The sequence below is a fragment of the Rattus norvegicus genome, chromosome 2 (genome assembly GCF_021556685.1).
Source record: "Rattus norvegicus strain SHRSP/BbbUtx chromosome 2, alternate assembly SHRSP_T2T, whole genome shotgun sequence".
NCBI lineage: Eukaryota > Metazoa > Chordata > Mammalia > Rodentia > Muridae > Rattus > Rattus norvegicus.
The window spans coordinates 35,901,886-35,920,285 of NC_141535.1; the positions used below are offsets into that span (position 1 = coordinate 35,901,886).

General features: G+C 44.1%; 1 protein-coding gene across 10 annotated transcripts in view; it reads right to left on the reverse strand.

Moving 5' to 3' along the window:
• Positions 1-18,400, reverse strand: part of Mast4 (microtubule associated serine/threonine kinase family member 4) — a 598,008-nt gene that overhangs the window by 282,901 nt on the left and 296,707 nt on the right. For all 10 annotated transcript variants that reach the window (XM_087613921.1, XM_087613914.1, XM_087613906.1 and 7 more), the window contains 1 exon segment: positions 3,855-3,886. In XM_087613921.1, coding sequence (XP_087470047.1) covers positions 3,855-3,886 — 32 coding nt within the window.

Consider the following 18,400-nt stretch of genomic DNA (forward strand, 5'->3'; position numbering starts at 1 on the left):
GCGGGCCCGTGTCTATTCCACAAACAGCATACTGGAGCCATTCCTGCACCAGGCATCCCGCTCGGCAGGGAGAACAGTCAGAATCAAATTCCGAAGCTCAAAGTTATGATTCATCACCGTAAACACAGTGATCTCACTTTTCCTCCTTGTCTACCTGCTGGCGGCATATCAGAAGCAGCTTTTAGAGCTCTGAAACCTATACACACAATTTAGTGTATGCTCCGGCGTTAGCCGAGAGTGTCCGACATGGGGACCAGTGTTACGAAACTGCAGTTGTTCGTGGCGATCTTCATCAAGAGATTTAAAAAAACTATTAAGTAACAAGATACAGTTATGATCCACCCTTGTGTTTGAAATAGAGTTTTAAAATATCTACTTAAGTTATTTTTACCCCTGGGTAAAGAGTTTGGTTCAAAACTTGAATTTCACTTTCACACAATCGAGATGAAATATCTTCTATGGGTACCTACATACTTAGCACCACAGCCACATCAGTGATACATGAAGCTCCCTATCAGAGCCACATGAATACCACCTCTGTTACTTTCTATAGTAGCAACTTTCCGTGTACAGCTGTTTCCCGTGCATGCCTCACACTTCTATGGTAAGGGTATATAGGAACAGCAGAGTTTTGTTCTGTCCCTTCACATTTCACAGTGGAAACGTGGTCTTCTCTCCGAGTCTTGTGCATCCACGTACTTGTCTGGATCATTTGACTTTTTATATAGTATTACTTTGCATAGCTATAACAATGCCATAATTCCGATAGACCGCGAGGGGAGATGGGAGAGGGGAATGTGGTAACTTAAACTCCGAAGAAACGGAAGGAAAAGACTGCTCCGCAAATCAGAGATCTAAAGCCTTCGTTGAATGGGAAAGCAAAGCTAAAATCCACCTAATACAGCAAGCTGGCACAGAGATAAGATTTGAGGCCTTAAAGAAGATTAGAGTTCTGGAAAGCCTCGGGGAAACTTAGCTGAGGTCACACTTTATCTAGTAACATCTTGCCTAGAAGGCAGTTCCCTTGGCTTTTCTCGCCTCTCACTCTTTGCACTGCAGCATAAAGGTCTCCGTCAACTCTGTTACCTTTTTAACTCTATATGAGACCATACAGTGTTCATGTGAGTGCCCTTCAAAACAACTGCAAAAAATTAGAGGAAAACTAAATTATATTGTCTAGACTAGACGATATTGTTTGCTTTTATAATCTATCAATCACAAGAAAGCATATTTTCTCTTTTTTATTTACGAAAATTTTATTTTTAAACGTGGCATGTGTATGTGTTTTTGGACTGCACACATAAAAGTTATTTTTTAGTGTATTCAAAACAAAACTCGATACTCTGAGCTTCAGAAATGCAATTTTTTTAAAGACTTATTTACTTAATGTATATGGATACACTGTAGCTGTCTTCAGACAAACCAGAAGAGGGTATCATACTTTATTTCAGATGGTTGTGAGCCACCATGTGGTTGCTGGGAATTGAACTCAGGACCTCTGGAAGAGCAGCCAGTGTTCTTAACCCCTGAGCCATCTCTCCAGCCCCAGAAATGCAATTCTAAAATAAAGACTTCAAGATGCACGAATTACCTCAAGCCAAACTGACTCCCTCTGAGGCTCGGCCCCTCTGACAAGCTCAACCTTGTGGCTTTCGGAGCGAGGACAGTGAGGCCTAAACTGTGCCCTGGGCAGTTGCTCCATCCTAACCTGGAAAGTGAAAAGACAGCAGGGGCCATCGGGATGGCCAGTCTTCCTACAGAAGAAGAGCGCAGGAGCAGAAGCATTTGCTAGGAGCCATTTTTCACAACGCAAAAGGTAAGAAAGTGCTGGCAGAAGAATCACATACTGTGACCCTGGCTGAAACAAGCACCTCAGAAAGCTCTGGCGTCTTCGTCCATTAGATCTGTGTTAAGATGAACCTGCCGCCATTCTTAAATGCATTTCCTTCTCTCGGTGTCACGAAGGGCCGTGCATGCAGAGAATAATTACTGCCCTTCTGTGTGGCATTCGCTGAGGGTACTGAGGGCTGTGGCGCTCTGAACAGTCCTATCGTCAGATACTGTTGATTTTTTTTTTTTTTTTGAGGGTGACTGTAGTCCATATAAAACTGTGTTTATTTGGGGGCTGATTCATTTGGAAATATTAATTTTTACAAAATTCACAGAGATAGGAGGCCTTGTGTTAACCTGTGCCACCTGTTTTATTCAGCCACCCAATAAATCAATTGGTTTTTATTAGAGAAGGGACCTTAAATGCTCCATATAATTCAAGGCTCAGGCTCCAAATACATTTATTTCATCATCTTTTTTTTTTTAAATGATTCTGCTTCTCTCAAGTGGAGGAATGGATATATTTCCCCCCCTCTATCGTATGTTTTCACATCGATTCATGGCTATCAGCTAAAATTAACAGAACTCAGACTTCCCCGTGGAAGCAACATTTAGCTCTTAAATAGACATGGTAAATTTAATTTCTTAATGCATGTGAGCTTTTCATAGTTACTGGAAATATACTAACAAACCTAAGGAGAACTACTAGAAAGGCTAAAACACAATCTGACCAAATTTCTAAAATTTTCAAATAGGGTATCAGGGAAAAATCCAGGGTGCTTAAGAACTAAATAAAAAGTATAGTGAAAATAAGACTGTTCGGCTGCAAAGGGGTCTCATGTAGTGTTTTTTACATTAATCACCTCTGGTTTCTCATTGTGATGAAAAATAGCAAAGTTTGAGTTTGGGGAACAGGGTCCTAACGGTGACACAGAAAGGGAAAGCATTTAATCCTAAGGGCACTTCTGAAAGAAGAAAGGAGCCGTTCATCTCCAGCTAGGAAGGGAGGTTGGGAGCTGGAGTCAGTCAAGTCGAAAGTTATCAACTCTCCTCCTGGCAGTCTAAGCTTGCATTCAAAGAAATAAAATGGCCTGGAAATCCCAGGACAGCTGAAGCTACACAGAGTAGATGTGTCTCAAAACAAAACAAATGAAAACAAACAACAAAACAAGTTTTTGTAAGTTCACAATTTATGCTCTTCAGGTTTCATCAAAAGATGAAGATAGTCAACATATAGCTTTTGATTCATCCACAGGGAGATTAGCCAGTCTATCTTAAACACCCCCATTTATAGAGGGACTGTACCACAGACTTCAACACAAACCTGAGAGAGAATCCTGCAAGTTCAAATTCAGCCCTTATCGAGAGCTAACCAACAGTAAGAAAGCTATCCTGCAGGTCGTAAAGCATTAGCAAGTTCACTCTGGAAATGGCTAACGAATAACAAATGGAAACTGGGATCTGTATAGAATTAGCCTTAAAACTGAGAGGTGGAGGCATAAGACAAAGAATCAAATCAAGGCCTGCAAATCTGTCATTTTAATAAGTTTAATATCTGTCATTTTATTGTCTTTTAATACAAGAGGGTTGTTTGCATCATTTCAACAAGAGTGGATCAAACAGCAAGAAGCAGAGCTCACTCAAAGACTTCATCCAAGTGCAAAAAAAATCTGTACCAAAGAACAACCACAGATTTCCAGAATGTACAGAAATGCATTAACTCCTGATTCGGGATACTCTGTATCAACTGCAGATCAACTCACACGTTTGCTTGGCTATATAACTGAATTCTTAAAACTTAAGAGCCTCCTAGGAGTTAGTAAGAGTTTACACTGCTTATGCCCAGACCCAGCAACTCATAATGACATCATGACTCTTCCACTTTTGTAAATAAATTCATGTCGTTTGGTTGACTCATTGATCCTTCAATCGCCATCAAATGAGCACATGACAATCGCCGATAACAGCCACATCACATACAAGGCAAAAAAAGAGAGAGAGAAAAGAAGAGTCCTTGTACTTACAGGCTTCCTCTTCGGGGGAGGCTCAGCTCCTTCTGCAAAAGAGAAAACACACATAGGAGATGCCACAGCAGCCAAAGTCACCGGGACACTAAGTAATACAAATGGACATTATCAGACTCAATTTGGCCTTGTCAAGACACCAAAGACTTTGATGACACAACTTTACATTGGATCCCTCCCAACACCACTCTGGCTGTGGAAAAGAGGTCTGAAGGGGAAGTTTACACTACAAACAGCTGATCTGATTCGGAAGCCTAAAACCCTTCGATCTGCTCAAGGTCACTTGCTTGACATGCTGAGCCGAGTTGCACTGTGACAGAGGGAAGTCTGGGGGACTAGGGAACCTATTTAGGGCAGCGATAGATAGAAGCAGGAGAAATTTCGGAGCATTGTCGTTAACTGAAAGCTGAGATGAAAAGGGCAATTAGATTATTAAGTCAGGCCGACTTACCCTCCAAGGGGAGAAATTTGGGCAAAACGCTACACATAGGAAACCTCACACTCTGATGTTTGAAAGGGGAGCCTGCAGCTGGGTTTTCTCCTGGAATGACTTCTCAGAACGGATGGCATTTATTTCCCAGGTATTGAAAAGTGGGTTAATGAACCTCTATAAAAGGTAACCAGATGGCCACAATTTCCAGTGTTCATAGTTCTAAAGTCTGCTCTCACACTTACCTCAAATTAAGACCATTATCTACGGAATCAGAGAGGCAGGGAAACAAAGACCCCGTACAACAGCCAAGTCGGCCACAAACCGCACTTGCAATCCCGACTCAGACAGAGTCCACCCACTACAGACATTCTAGAGGCGCCGCTCCTGATGGATTACTTGATGGCGTTAAAGAACCGGGAGCCATGAGTTCGAGACTGGCTTGAACGCAACAAATTCCAAAGAGTCCGAATTTGACCACCCATCCCCCAAATGCTCATTTTCGGTGTTTTCCAGGATCCCCAGCATCGGCTTTGGAAAGCTGTCCCCACTCCCATCCCATCCCCCGGCGTCACACTCACCTTGCCTGACCTCTATTTTTGTTGGACCCTGAAATGTTTGTCATGGGCAACAGGCTTAGACATCACTTCTAAACAGTGCAATTTACTCTACCACAGCTTATTGAAAACGGCCTTGAGAGCATCTGAGGACGGGCAAGGAAGATACGTGGCAAGGGCTTTGGACATAAAGATACCTCACCGCTAAGTTATAAATGATTCCATACGGAGTTACCATAGTGTATCACTGCTCAGTGCTGGGGAGAACAATCAGTAATTTAAGAAATGAAGCACCCTCCTCCCCGATAGTGAATGTTTTCTTTCTGATTGTTTTTACATCTCCCTCCACCCCTTGAAGCTTTGATAATCTGCCAAAAAATTACAGTTCTTGCTGACACTGGCTTCCTGATTCTAAAACAGAAGTTCACCTTCATCTGCTGATGACAAGAAGAGTGTTTAACCAGGATAGTCTCCTCGGGGGCTGAAACGCACACAGAAAACCAATGAACAATCTTCTGTATATGAATCTTTGATTAAGCACACACTAGAAATTAGTTTTGTATTTGGCCTTTTTTTTTTTTTAAATGATTCCCTAAAAGTCATAACTCATTATTGTGCCTTTCGGGAAAGAACTGTCACCCCTTGTTCAGCAAAAGGTCTAAAGCCCAGAGGATGACCACTGCTCTGGCAGAAACTTGATCAGACGACAGCATAGATGATACCAGAGGCATTATTAGTAAGAGCAGCCGAGTGATAACGCTATATCAACTTCATATGCAAATAGAGAGCTTGGGAGGCGGAAGAGGGACAGGCCAAGTGGGTAACTGATGGCTCAACCAATCACCTTCCTGGAAACAACCCGATCATAAACTGGCCATTTTGCTCTCAGAAAAAGCTGCTGAAAAGGCAAGATAAGGGGATAAGAACCAACTCTGTTTTTAATCAGAAGCCTTTCAGGTAGGCCTAGAATTACGAGTTCTAAACAAGGAGAAAGGTTACAGTGGCTCACACGGCTTCCCCGCGACACGGGATGGCACCTGAGCTCCCAGGATGAGGAGCAGAGGACATTTAATGGGGCCATTGTTAGCTGACCTGGAGCTACCATGCTCACCAAGCTGAAGGAGCTAATCCACCTGACGGCCTGAATGTCAGGCTCAGGATGGGAAACTCAATTTGGTAGCAAATTGGAATCAGATGTGATGGTAATAAAGTGAGAGAAATGGATGTGCCTTGCCCAAGATCTTGTGAACAGTAGCTGTCTGAGTCTGCAAATACTAGAGGGTTAGCGATTGCGGGCCGGGCAGGCTGTGGCTGCTGCCCTAACGTATGGAGACCACGTGCTAATAAATCAGCACAGGTCAGACACAGATGGACAGCATCGGACCATTTTACTGCCTACGCCCCCAAGGTACTCCATGTGTGTGTGTCTTCATTTGCTCTCCTTACTGTCGGGATAAGGTCAGTAATGCATACTTGGCTAATTAGGTAAGATGTGTGTGTTGGCCCAGGACATAAACCAAAGCTAGCATATGGTATATAGGGCATATGTGTTAAAGACTGCATTAGGCAAGAACTGCAGGTGAGTCAGGGAACGGGATACAAAGGAAAGGAAGGGGCAAGACACATCTATATGAACTGAATATGCTTATAAATCATTTCTAGATTAAAACATATTTAAGAATATTAAAGTATTATTTTCATAGGTACTGATTACTCAGTGACTTTGGTGAGGGGAGGTCGTTGGCCTATAGTCATGTGCCAGTACATTTGTTCTCAGTGGTTTAATATATTCTAGACTGCTATGTTATTACTTTCTTAATATATACTCTGTTCCATTTCTAAGAATGTTAAATAGTTAACCTCAAAGTTAGTATGAAGTATGAGCGATTTTTTTCTGAGACTTTTTTTCTTGAGATCTCTCAGGAATACTGAGCAGAGCCTTGCACAGTGTGCTCACACGTAACCACCCCAGCGTAAGAAGGCGGAGGCAGGAGGATTTCTTGATCCCAAGAGATGGAAGCCACTCTGGGCTATATATAGCAAGAACCCTATCTACAGAAACAAACAAACAAAGACAGACAGGCAGACTAAGCAGAAGGACTGAGGCTATTAAAAACTGGTCTCTCAAATGTGAGAAGAAACTCGAGCAGAGTTCAGGATGACAAAAGAAATCCAGTCAGTGTGTCTGAGCCTCTACCAGACAGCCTCAGCCTCAAATGGAGGGAAAAAAACGGCTTGCAAGGAAGATGGCATGAGGGACTTCCACACGAAGAACACGTGTGTCTGTCTACACTGTATTAAAGGGTTAGTATGGAACACGGAACATAAAGAAGACACATGGGGCTGGGGATTTGGCTCAGCGGTAGAGCGCTTGCCTAGGAAGCGCAAGGCCCTGGGTTCGGTCCCCAGCTCCGGGGGGGAAAAAAAAAAAAGACACACAAAGGAGTCAAAACCCAAGGAACGCGCGGTGTTTTGGGAGTTGGATGGAACAGAAGCTCGGCATGAACGTGTAACATAAGGACTATCATCCCGAAGTGTCGGCACGGGTAGATGGATGTACGAAAATGGCTTTAAGAGAGGGGCTGGGGCGACAGAGAGGCAGGAATCCTCAGCGTACAAGATGGTATGGAGAGCAATGGCCCTGGGTGAGGGCAGGGAAGAGAGAAGAGCAGCAGAAGAGCCTGGGTCTCCTCAAAGCAACAGAAACTGAAGCAGGCTGACCTTATTTTGTGGGCCCAGATCAGCGGGTTTTTTTTTTTATGGCAACAAGACGACTGGGAAGGCAATGTCAGAAACCGGGTCAGAACTGGGAAATTAAAGTCTGAGAACACTACACACTGGGCACAGGCACCTTTAATGCACCTTAAGGGAACCCTGTCAGAGAGCGCCTCCTGCAGGTTGTACTTTTAACTGTCTCCACGCCTTTATCTTATGGCTGCTGGAAGGTTCCTAAGTCAAGAGGTTGCTTCCGGGTCTCTTGCTCCACCTGCCAACTGGCAATCAGAAGAAATATGAACTTCCCTCATGAGCACAAAGAGAAGTAGGGTAAAAACCACCAAGTTCATGCACAGGGAACTCCTTCAAGATGGAGACTGTGTAGCTTGCCTCCCCTAAAACCTGAAAACAAACAGAAGGGCAGAAAACCAGAGCTGCCTCCAAGTACTTTCCAGAAAGGAACAGGTTGCGCGTTCCTGTGCTTACTGTTAGCATCTTCCCTTAGACACTGGAATCTTTATCTTCTTACTGATAAAGAGAGCTGGCCACTCTCGCCCTATTCAGAGAGTTAAAGGGCCAGGGTATATACAGTAGGGACATATCTGGCCATGGAGGGGGACACGTGAGCTAGAGGGCAAAACAAAAATAAAGCCTACTTAAAGGCTACTCAGGGAAACAGATCCAGACTCTCAGTGAACCGAGAGGTATCAGCAGGTGTAAGATTGCATAGTCTAACCCGGATGTGCAAATGCTCACCAGGGGAGAAAATGATGAGAAGACACACAATTCTGCCTGAGCAGAATTTCTGAGCACTGGTTGACTGGGCTGAAGTAGAGATTCTGAAACCTGACCACATAGAAATGTCGTCCAGGGAGTTTTAAAGAAAGCCAGTGCGTAAGCATGACCTCTGGAGAGAGCCAGGGAGGGAGGAAACACTGTTTACAGCATTTGTTTATTAGAGGTTAGGCATTTTAAATCCCTTTAAAGGCTACTGGTTTGCATAAACCTTTTACCTTAAGATTTTTTTCCCCCTTTATGGAAGAGTAATTTCCCAGGCTGTCATTTGAGTGGTAAGGGCTAAGCTGTGATGTTATTTCCTGTGTGGGTGGGAAGTGATATAGGGAAGGACCTACACTACCCCCATGCACTGAGGCACCATTCTACAGCAGAATGCTTACTGCCAAACACCACACCGCGGGAAAGCAGCCAGGGGTGGGTTCATCCAGAGGCCAGCTCCCCTAAAGGCATGATCTGGCCACTTTCTTGACTCTGTCATCAAGAGTTAGGTGCAAAGGTAGGGGCAGAGGACAGAAAGGCTTGCATCACAGATCTGGATTCCACGTAGTACTTCCTGAGGAACCAGAGCAGAAGGCAAACCCGGTTCTCAAACAACCTCTGAAAGCTTCAGGAAACTGCCCCGAGAGCATACCATTTTCTGCATAGAGAAAGAAGAGCTGAGAGCCCAAGACCGCAGCGGTGAGATCTGAAGGGTACCAAAGCAGGATTTATTTTTCTTTCTCTGCCTAAAATCATAAAACCATTGGCTGTCTGGACAGGTCACCAAGTGTCCGCAATGAAAGTCCACAGACCAGCAACAAGCTTGTATTAAACCAAGGGCTGGGAGACGGCTTGCTTAGATATCCATAAGCACAAGACCCTTACTCATCTAATTCCCAATATTCACCTAAAAAGCCAGGGCGGTCACATAACCTCTGACTCCAGCACTGTGGGGGTGGAGACAGTAGAATAATTGGGGTTTGTTGGATGCCAGCCCAGCTCCAGGCTCAATGAGACACCCTGTTTCCAGAGATAAGGGTGGTGACAGAGCAGGGTCCCCATGCCCTCTACTGGCCTCAGCTCACACGCATAGGTGCACACACACCCCTTCCACATACAAATCATGTGCAAGTAACATGTAACATATCACTGTCACACACCACCACCGCCAGCAGCAGCAGCAGCAGCAGCAGCACACCCCTTCCACATACAAATCATGTGCAAGTAACATGTAACATATCACTGTCACACACCAGCAGCAGCAGCAGCAGCAGCAGCAGCAGCAGCAGCAGCAGCAGCACACCCCTTCCACATACAAATCATGTGCAAGTAACATGTAACATATCACTCTCACACACCACCACCACCAGCAGCAGCAGCAGCACATGCTATTATCCAATACCATTTCCTCCCATCTATTCATTGTGAAAATAAGATGGTGTTAGAGCACTTTACATTGTTAAAATAACACTGTTACACTGTTACTTTACACTGTTACATTGCTCCCACAAAGTACCCAAGGCTCAGTAATTCTTTAACATAAGAGGTTTGTGCAGCTCACAGTTTTGGAGGCTGGGGATCCAAGTGAGAACATTTCTTAGCCCCATGGTGAATGGTCACAGTGGATAGAGCATGTGCAGAATGGAGTTCATGGTGAAGTAGAAAACCAGAGGGATTCAGGGATAGCTCTTTCCTTTCCTTTGCTTCCTTCTTTTCTTTCCTTTCCCTTTCTTTTCTTCCTTCTCTTCTTTCCTTCCTTTTTAAATAACAACCCACTCCAGTAGGACCTACAGTCCCATAAGAAGTGCAGAAAACCCTCTTGCAGACGGCATCCTGCATGTGGCCCCTTATCTCCCGTGAAGATGGCATCCCTGATAACCTAATTACTTCCTAGTAGGTTCTACCTCATAAAGGTCTCCTGTCCATACTGACATGCCCAGGGCCAAGCATTCAAGTGAACCTTTTGGGGGAACACGGGGAAGGGACGTGAGAGCCTGAGAGACGGGGGCTGATGAAAATCCGATCGAGGAGGCTTTGTCAGTGATGGCGAGGAGATGAGGAGGACAAAGTGGACACCAGCTTTGTCCCTGGCCCAAACCGAAACAGACACGTTTTAAAAGCAAAACCGAAGTTATTTACTTGAGGTCCTATAAATTCAGTTACTGAGAAGGCAAAGAAATCTTCTGCCGAGGGTGAAGACAAGGGCACCTTTGGGGATTAAAGCAGGCGAAATGGTTTTTTCTTTATTCAATCACACACTTTTTAGTAAAGGTTGACATGGCAGAGACCATGCCAGCTCTGGAGATAAAGGACTTCACGCAGTGGAAAATGCGGTGTGAAAGGCCTGGGATGGAGGAGGGTTCTTCAATGTATTCACCAGCAAAGGATGAGGATGCTGGGTTTCCTTTGAGGAAGGACAGCACTGTCTCTTGCCCACAGACCACAGCTATGCACAATGGCGATGCGTGATGGAACCAATACATGTCCTAGCCATGAGAACAGCGGTTTGTCAACCTGGGGGTCACAACCCCTTTGGGAGCCTAGGGATTCCTTTACAGGAGTTGCTAATGACCATTTAAAAAACACAGCCATTTTACATGATGGTTCATAACAGTAGCAAAATTAATGTTATGAAGTAACAATGAAAATAATTTTATGGTTGGGGGGGGGGTCACCACAACATGCGGAGCTGTATTAAAGGGTCTCAGCATCAGGAAGGCTGAAAACTGCTGCACCAGAAAAAGCTTTGAACTAATTAAGCGAGTAGCAAAGTTTATTTTTTCTGGGTCATAGAAATGAGTCGAGAGATAGCATGGGGCCTGATCTGGGCAAAGTGGATGTAAAGTGATGCTTGCTTGGGGGAGCCTTTACTTCATCCAAGAGGTAGGGAGCTTCTGATAGGCATCGAAGGTGGATGGGGAGGATGGGGAGAAATAAGGCACTGGGTGACCCTTGTAAAGCAATGGATCCAGCCTTGTGTATTTCCAGACTTTTGGACATCCGTTTTCCATTAAACCAGTTGTGTTCTGCTTTTATAATCCCAAAGTTCCCAAGTGACACATGCTCTGCTTGTGCCTGCTCCTACTACTGTAAGGTCTGGGCACTGGACAGGCAGCCTCAGGGCAGGCTGGGCGAGCACTGCAGGGAGGGAAGGTAGGATGCAGGATGGGTGAGAGCAAACCCTTAGAAGGGCTGGGAAATGGAGGAGAAAGAAAACTCAATCGGACAGAGCACAAAGGCACACCACAGGCTGTGTTCAAAGAGACTGCACTTCTGTAGGCAATGGGGACTCCAGGGAGCTCTTCAGCAGGAGAACATAGCCAGGTGATATGACAAAAAAAAAAAAAGCTTCACGCCAGCATTAGGGGGTTGCATGGATCACAGACAGCAAATGACTGGGAAAGGTCTTAGAGGCCTGTTCTAGCATCCTGGGAGCATGGCTGAATGCCAGGACCAAGGATGAGGCAGAGAAAGGCAGAATGCAGAGAGACAGGCAAACACAGGACGAAACACAGCATCTCAGGGGTCTGAGAAGACACGCTTGGCTTGTGGGAAAGTCAGAATCATGATGGACAAGGACAGGGTGCCACCCGGAGATGAGGGTAGGAGACTTTAGGGTGCTAAAAGCACAGAGGAGTCTCAGAAGGGAACGGGTGGAACTGTGAAATAGACAAGGGAACAGGAAAACAGGTAAGTTATCAAGAGGGTTCCAGAGTACAGGACCAGGGATAAAGCTGCAAAGCCAGGGTCCCAGGCTTCTAGAAAAAGTTAGTACCCATCATGACAAACCCCCCCCCCCCGCCTTCGACTCTGCACTTCTCATGGAAATGGTAGGAATTGTGTGCCTATATTAAAGCCAGTGATGGACTCTGTGCTTAACTGTGTGTTGACAAACTCTGACCCATCTAATCCTGGCCATTATTACTATTTCCACAAGGAAGGAATGGTGGCAAAGGTTTTAGTGTGTTCTAAACTTCACATCTCCCTGATCTGGGGAACTGTAAGTGTCCTTCCTCACCAGATCACAGCCGTTTGGATTCGTACCAGTCTCCCCTCCCATTACCTTCCAAGGGGTTTCAGAGTGGCTAGCCCTGCCAGTTACATCTCTCCACAGTGAGGCACAACCGACTTGGGCAGCTTCTCCTAAACAAATTTCACACTAAATTGTTTCTTACAGACATTTTATTTCAAGTACAGTCCTGTGAGCCTGTTACTTTTAACACGGACTTTTCTCCAGCAGAAATGGCGTAACGAGCCTGATCGTCAGCTAACCCTAAGTAAATGAACAAGTAAAACAAGTTTCATTTCCAGTCTATTACGGGGGCTTGGGATACTTCCTAAAGCGTTATGCCCTTGGTGTCAGAATGTCATGCTTGGGAATCCGATGTGTGTGTTCTCGGTATTTCCAAAGAGATGCCCACTGCACATCCAAGTTCCCACAGCTCTCTGCGGGGCTTTGAGACATAGGTGACGAACAGCAGACTTTGCTGAGTGTTCACAATGTACCAAGGAACGTGCTCTCTCAAGAGGTTAACAGCTTCCAGCCCACGGTCATACAGCATTTTTTTTTGTGTGTGTGTGTGTGTGTGTGCTCACTTTCCCCAAGAACAAAAGAACTTTTTCTAAGGAAAAATTTTGTGTTATGTTTTGAAGTTAAAGAAATTAAAATCTAGGTTTTTTTTGTTTTGTTTTTTTGTTTTTTAGCAAAAGAAGCTACAAACGGAAAAAAAAAACCAGATTGATTGGGGTTAAGGCTTAAAGATTACATTTATTGTGTTGAGGAGATTCCTCATTGAAGCACAAGGACTTGAGCTCAATCCTCAGAACTTATGGGGGAAAAAAAACCCAGGCATGATATACTTATAATCCCAGTCCTGAGCAGGTAGAGACAGGGAAATGAACCTCCATCCAGAGCTCACTGACCAAGGGAAATAAACCCCTAGGGCTCACTGAATAATAAACCTAGCATCCCGGCAAGTTCTAGACCAATGAAAGGTCCTATCTTAAGAAAAAAAGTGTCTAATATCCAAAGAACATCATCTGAGGTCTCTTCTAGATTCCATAAGGCCATTCTTGTGTACATGCATGTGTGCATACACACACACACACACACACACACACACACACACACACACACACACACACACACGGGAGCATATACCCACACAAACCAAAAGAAACATAAATCAATCATATGTAAAGAGACAATCTTAAGGCCACAGCTTTATTTCAACCCAAGGTAATGCTACAAAGTGTCCTGAAGAACCTTTTCTACCTCACACAATGAGGCTCATATCACCATGGCACAGTCAGAACCACAACAGTGTTCTTGTGATGCTGTGTTCTGACAGCTCCCCAAACCCTAGGCACCAGTGTTTTCTACCGAAATCTGTTGCTCAAACTCAATGAGGAAGGCAGGCAGGGCGAAGGGGGCCTAGATAACAGCTGAAGTTCATGGGGAGCAGTCCAGACACCTCCACCCCCTTTGTCTTGAACTTGGCTGGGGTTTATTGAAGGTTCCAGCAAGGACACATTCAACTATTCTATAGAGAGACAGCCCTCTGTCTGGACATCAAATGGTTGAACTTAATTGCCTTTAAGACAATGCAAATATTAAGTTCCTTCAGCATCTGTATAAAATTAAGATCACTTTGAACAAGGTCTGACTTCTCTTTCCGTCATTAGAACAAACTCATGAAGCCTTTTGATAAATCAGCGTATCAACCCTGCCATTTAACTATGTTTCTTGGTCCTGGGGCAAGCCCATGACCCACAGTGAGCCGAGATAAAATGGCCACACTGCACAGCTGTGCCCCCACAAGGCCCTGCGATGCTTTCAGTTCTCCCATTTATTACCAGTAAATTACAGTAAATTCAAAATATTGATCTGCAAACCCCTATATGGGAAGAAAGTTACCATCGACTTTTATTGCTTACTGTTGGGTCCAACTCTCTGGAATCAATAAAAGCTACAATGCTCATAAGCTTCTAAAAAGAGAGTTAATATAGTGGATGTGAGACACCTCTTAGAATCATTATAAATCTATAGAATTCTCCACCAGCGCCATGGCGAGCATCCTCAGTGTTCAAAAGCCTTATTTGATTTCAAAGTCTTCTCATTACCCAGGAAAATGCCCTGGGAAAGAAGTGAATATGGATACCAGGAAAGGCAAGCAAGCAATTAGGGAAAACCCTGCCAGGCAGAACGTCTCTCTCCCCTTCGAAACCCTCATTTATTCAAACCCAAGTCACCACCCCACCCTCAGTGAATTATTAATCTGCGTGGTCACTTTTTAAACAGTTCTATCTCAGTCAGACTTGAGGGGTTTTCTTGACACCAGCTTCCAGGCCCCACCGAGGGAGAGCAGTTTGCCTATAACCAACACAACTGCCCCTAATGTAAAGAGTCAATATCCTTTTATGAACCAATTTTTAAAAATCAGATAGCAATTCAAGGGTTCCATTAAAATTACAGACAACCTTAATACCAAGGGCAAAAGGCTTTTTATAGAACCAGGAAACAGGGTAGGATGAGATGGTCCAACTAGGGACGGGGCGTTTGCTCGGGTGAGATGAATCATTTTTATTTACTAAGGATACCTCACGGTTTATCCAAGCCATCACTGTTCTGAAGGCCTATTTTAGTGTAGAAATTTATTGTCAGCTCAGCTCAAGGGAGCATTGAAAAACTAAATGAAGCTAATACCCACAAGTCCACTTTCTTCAAGTTATTCTGCCCTATCTAAATGCAAAAGACGGCACAAATACACATGCAAAATGGATGCAGCCCGTGGAGATTAACGGCTCACACATTCAAATAATCGATAACGTGAACGTAAGCCTCTAACAGTGCTGAAATTTATTGTAAGGCGATGGCTCGGTAGCATAAACAACCAACTTCGATGCATTTCACCCAGGAAGTAATAGACACTGTGACAGAATAAAGGATCTGACATCTTTATGGCATTTTTAAAGACTTACTTTATTTCTAAGTGAGTGTGTGTGTTTGTATGTGGTGTGTGCAATGTCTATGCATGCGATGTGTGTGTATGGGCTATGTGTGTATGTATATGGTGTGTGTATGTGTATGTGTATGTGTGTGGGTATGTGGTTTGTGTGTGTTTGTGGAATGTGTATATGTATGTGGTATACGTGTGTGTGTGTGTGTGTGTGTGTGTGTGTGTGTGTGTGTACAGGTGCACTCAAAACCCAGAAGTACCAGACCCCCATGGAGTTGGAATGTCAGGTGGTTGTCAACCCCTCTTCCCATGTGGGTGCTTGAAAGCAAACTCAAGCCTGTGAAAGATCAGTACGTATTCTTAACTGTTGACCCATCTCTCCAGCATCCAGACCGTTTTGTTTTTTCATTTTTCTCTTTATCTTTGGTGTTTTCTCCCATGTAAATAAAGCTGGAAGCATGCTAGAATTGGGACCTGTGAGGAAGACGGATGCCCTTTTCCCACCTTCACATCTTCAACCCAGCGCCACGAGCAAAAGTGGTGCTACCATGGCTGCTACCAAGTGTGTTCTCACTGGCTTGCCTGGAAGCTTCACCAACACCCTGGTGAGATTACCGGTATTTCCCAAATACTGCAGTTGGGTCTTAAAGAATTCTATAATGCCAGGCAGTGGTGGTTCATGCCTTTAACTTCAGCACTTGGGAGGCAGAAACAGGAGGATCTCTCTGAGTTGGGGGCTAGCCTGGTCTACAGAGTTTCTGGACAGCTACAGATACAAAGAGAAGCCCTGTCTTGAAAAACAAAATGGAAACAAAGAGAAAGGGAGGGAAGGAGGGAGAGGGAGGGAGGGAGGGAGGGAGGGAGGGAGGGAGGGAGGGAGGGGAAAGGAAACTATATGATGATATTCCGAACGCCCAAAGCATTACATTAAGGACAGCTGAGAGAAGACCAAAGGAGCTTGTCCTGGATGGTGCTGTCTTAATAGGTCTCATTCACTGTGGACATTCTGCCATAAACATTTCCACATGCGAAAAAGAAATTTCCATTTAAGTGGTTCGTTTTCTGGTCTTCTCAGCTAAGTACATTCCCAGCGGAAATCCAGAAGTCCTTCCCAGGGACTTCGCCAAACTGACAACGGCGCCTCCTAATGCATGGTGCATGTCAAGGTAACCCAGACACCTCATGTGAGGGCAGCTCCATCTTTCCCAGACAGTCTGAGCACAGAGTCTGTCAACCGGGCCTAGGATCCATCAGAAGCAAGTCTTGGAAGCATTGATTACAGATCTGTCAATTTGTTTCCTTTCCCTAAAATAAATTTGGGAGAGCTTCACAGTGTGCACTAATGACTTTGAAGTTAACCAAAGAGACTCTAAGCCTAATGGTATCACATTTGTGACAGTTAATTAGCAGAAAATATTTCAATGCGGGGCCATTTTTTCTTTTTTCTTTTTTCTTTTTCTTTTTTTCTTTTTGGCATCAAAAGCAGTAAAAGGCTTTGGGGTTTTAATTGCTTCTACCCCAAGCCTGGCTTCTGGTTCTCTCCCCGTGAAGACATAATCCTCCCTTCGAAGTCAAAATGGTCCTTTGTGACTTCTATGACCACAAGGACCCTGCATGGGGTAGATATTTAAATTTGAGCCCTAAGAAGATTTTCACAACATCGCTTATTGTTGTTATCCAGATTAGAAAGATTTCAAAGCACTGCCTTCTTACAGCTAACCTACCTGAACATGGCCCTCTGTCACACCTGTGAACGGAAGCGTCCACTCTGGTTTCTATAAAACTATACCTATTAGGTTCTTTCAAAAAAAAATTAACAAGCACACTAGAAAATATCTGCTTGGTATGTATGCAGTGCTGAGGAAAAGGTGTGTGTGTCCTTGCACTGAATTCTCCGGATTGCCTTGGAAGTATAAAATGGACCACTGAGTGTGGATTCCTTTCTCATAGAATGCAGCTAAAAATTCGATGGCAAAATCATATGAGATTGTACAAGAGTTTCAACAAGTGGGGGAAAAACACTTCTGAGTGAGAGAACTCTGAGCTGAACTGAGGGTCACCCAAAACATCTCACTATTTACACATGGTGACAAATCTGTGCCCATTTTAAAAATGTTTCTGGCATTTTTAATGCTGGCTTTTAAACACAAAAAGACAAAGCAAGCCGAATAGCACTTAGTTTAACTGTTTATCAGTGAAAGAAAACAAATATTGTGGCTAAATTGGACTGCAAAGATTCATTGAGAAACGCTTTACACATTTACGATTGAAAAATAGATATGTGTATATGTTACATCCTATATGCCAGCCCGTGCATCTTTAGGATCACCAGGAAGAAAATGGAAGGCGGCAGCCTCAGAGAAGCTGCAAGGCACAGTGGATTAGAAGATTGGGGAGCCTTCTCTGCAGAGTGTGTACAAGTCCCATCTTGCCTATGGCTTTGGGCAACTTCTGTGCCCTGTCTCTCTGACTTCCATCAGTGGAACATGCAGCACCTGTTAGGAGGATTCAGTGAAAGGCATAAAGTGGCTGGAAACGGAGCTGGAGCAGAGCGAGCCCTTTCCTACAGTTACCATTCTGTCTTAAATATGAATGCACAAGTCTGACACCGCAACCCTAGGCTTTTGCCCTTTCAAAATACCAAGTATTCGGCCACATAATAAGTTATTATGCTAATATACTATATATTTTTTCAGTGTACCAAAAGACAGATTAAAAAGTAGTAACAAACTTAGATAGACTCTAAGCCTCCTTCAATGAAAGCTGAGAGACTCTATTCTATTCTTGTATTATTGATAGGACTCTCAGGTGCTTTCCAAATAGCTCTATTTAAGCCAAAATGGATTATCTAGGCACTTGAAATTGCCATTTATCAAGCATGAAGTCCACCTATTAATGAAAAGCAAACTTCTTAAAGGGCTCCAATTTTATCTGAACACATGCCATGCATACCAGCGTATGTCCCCAGCAGACAATTGCCATATATTTTTAGCAGCCCCTGTTTTAAAAAATCTCATGTAGCTTTCATTAAATTCTAAGAGAAAAAAATTATTGCTTACTATGGCTAGGAACAGTATGCTAGATTCCTTGTGTGTGATTCTGCATTTT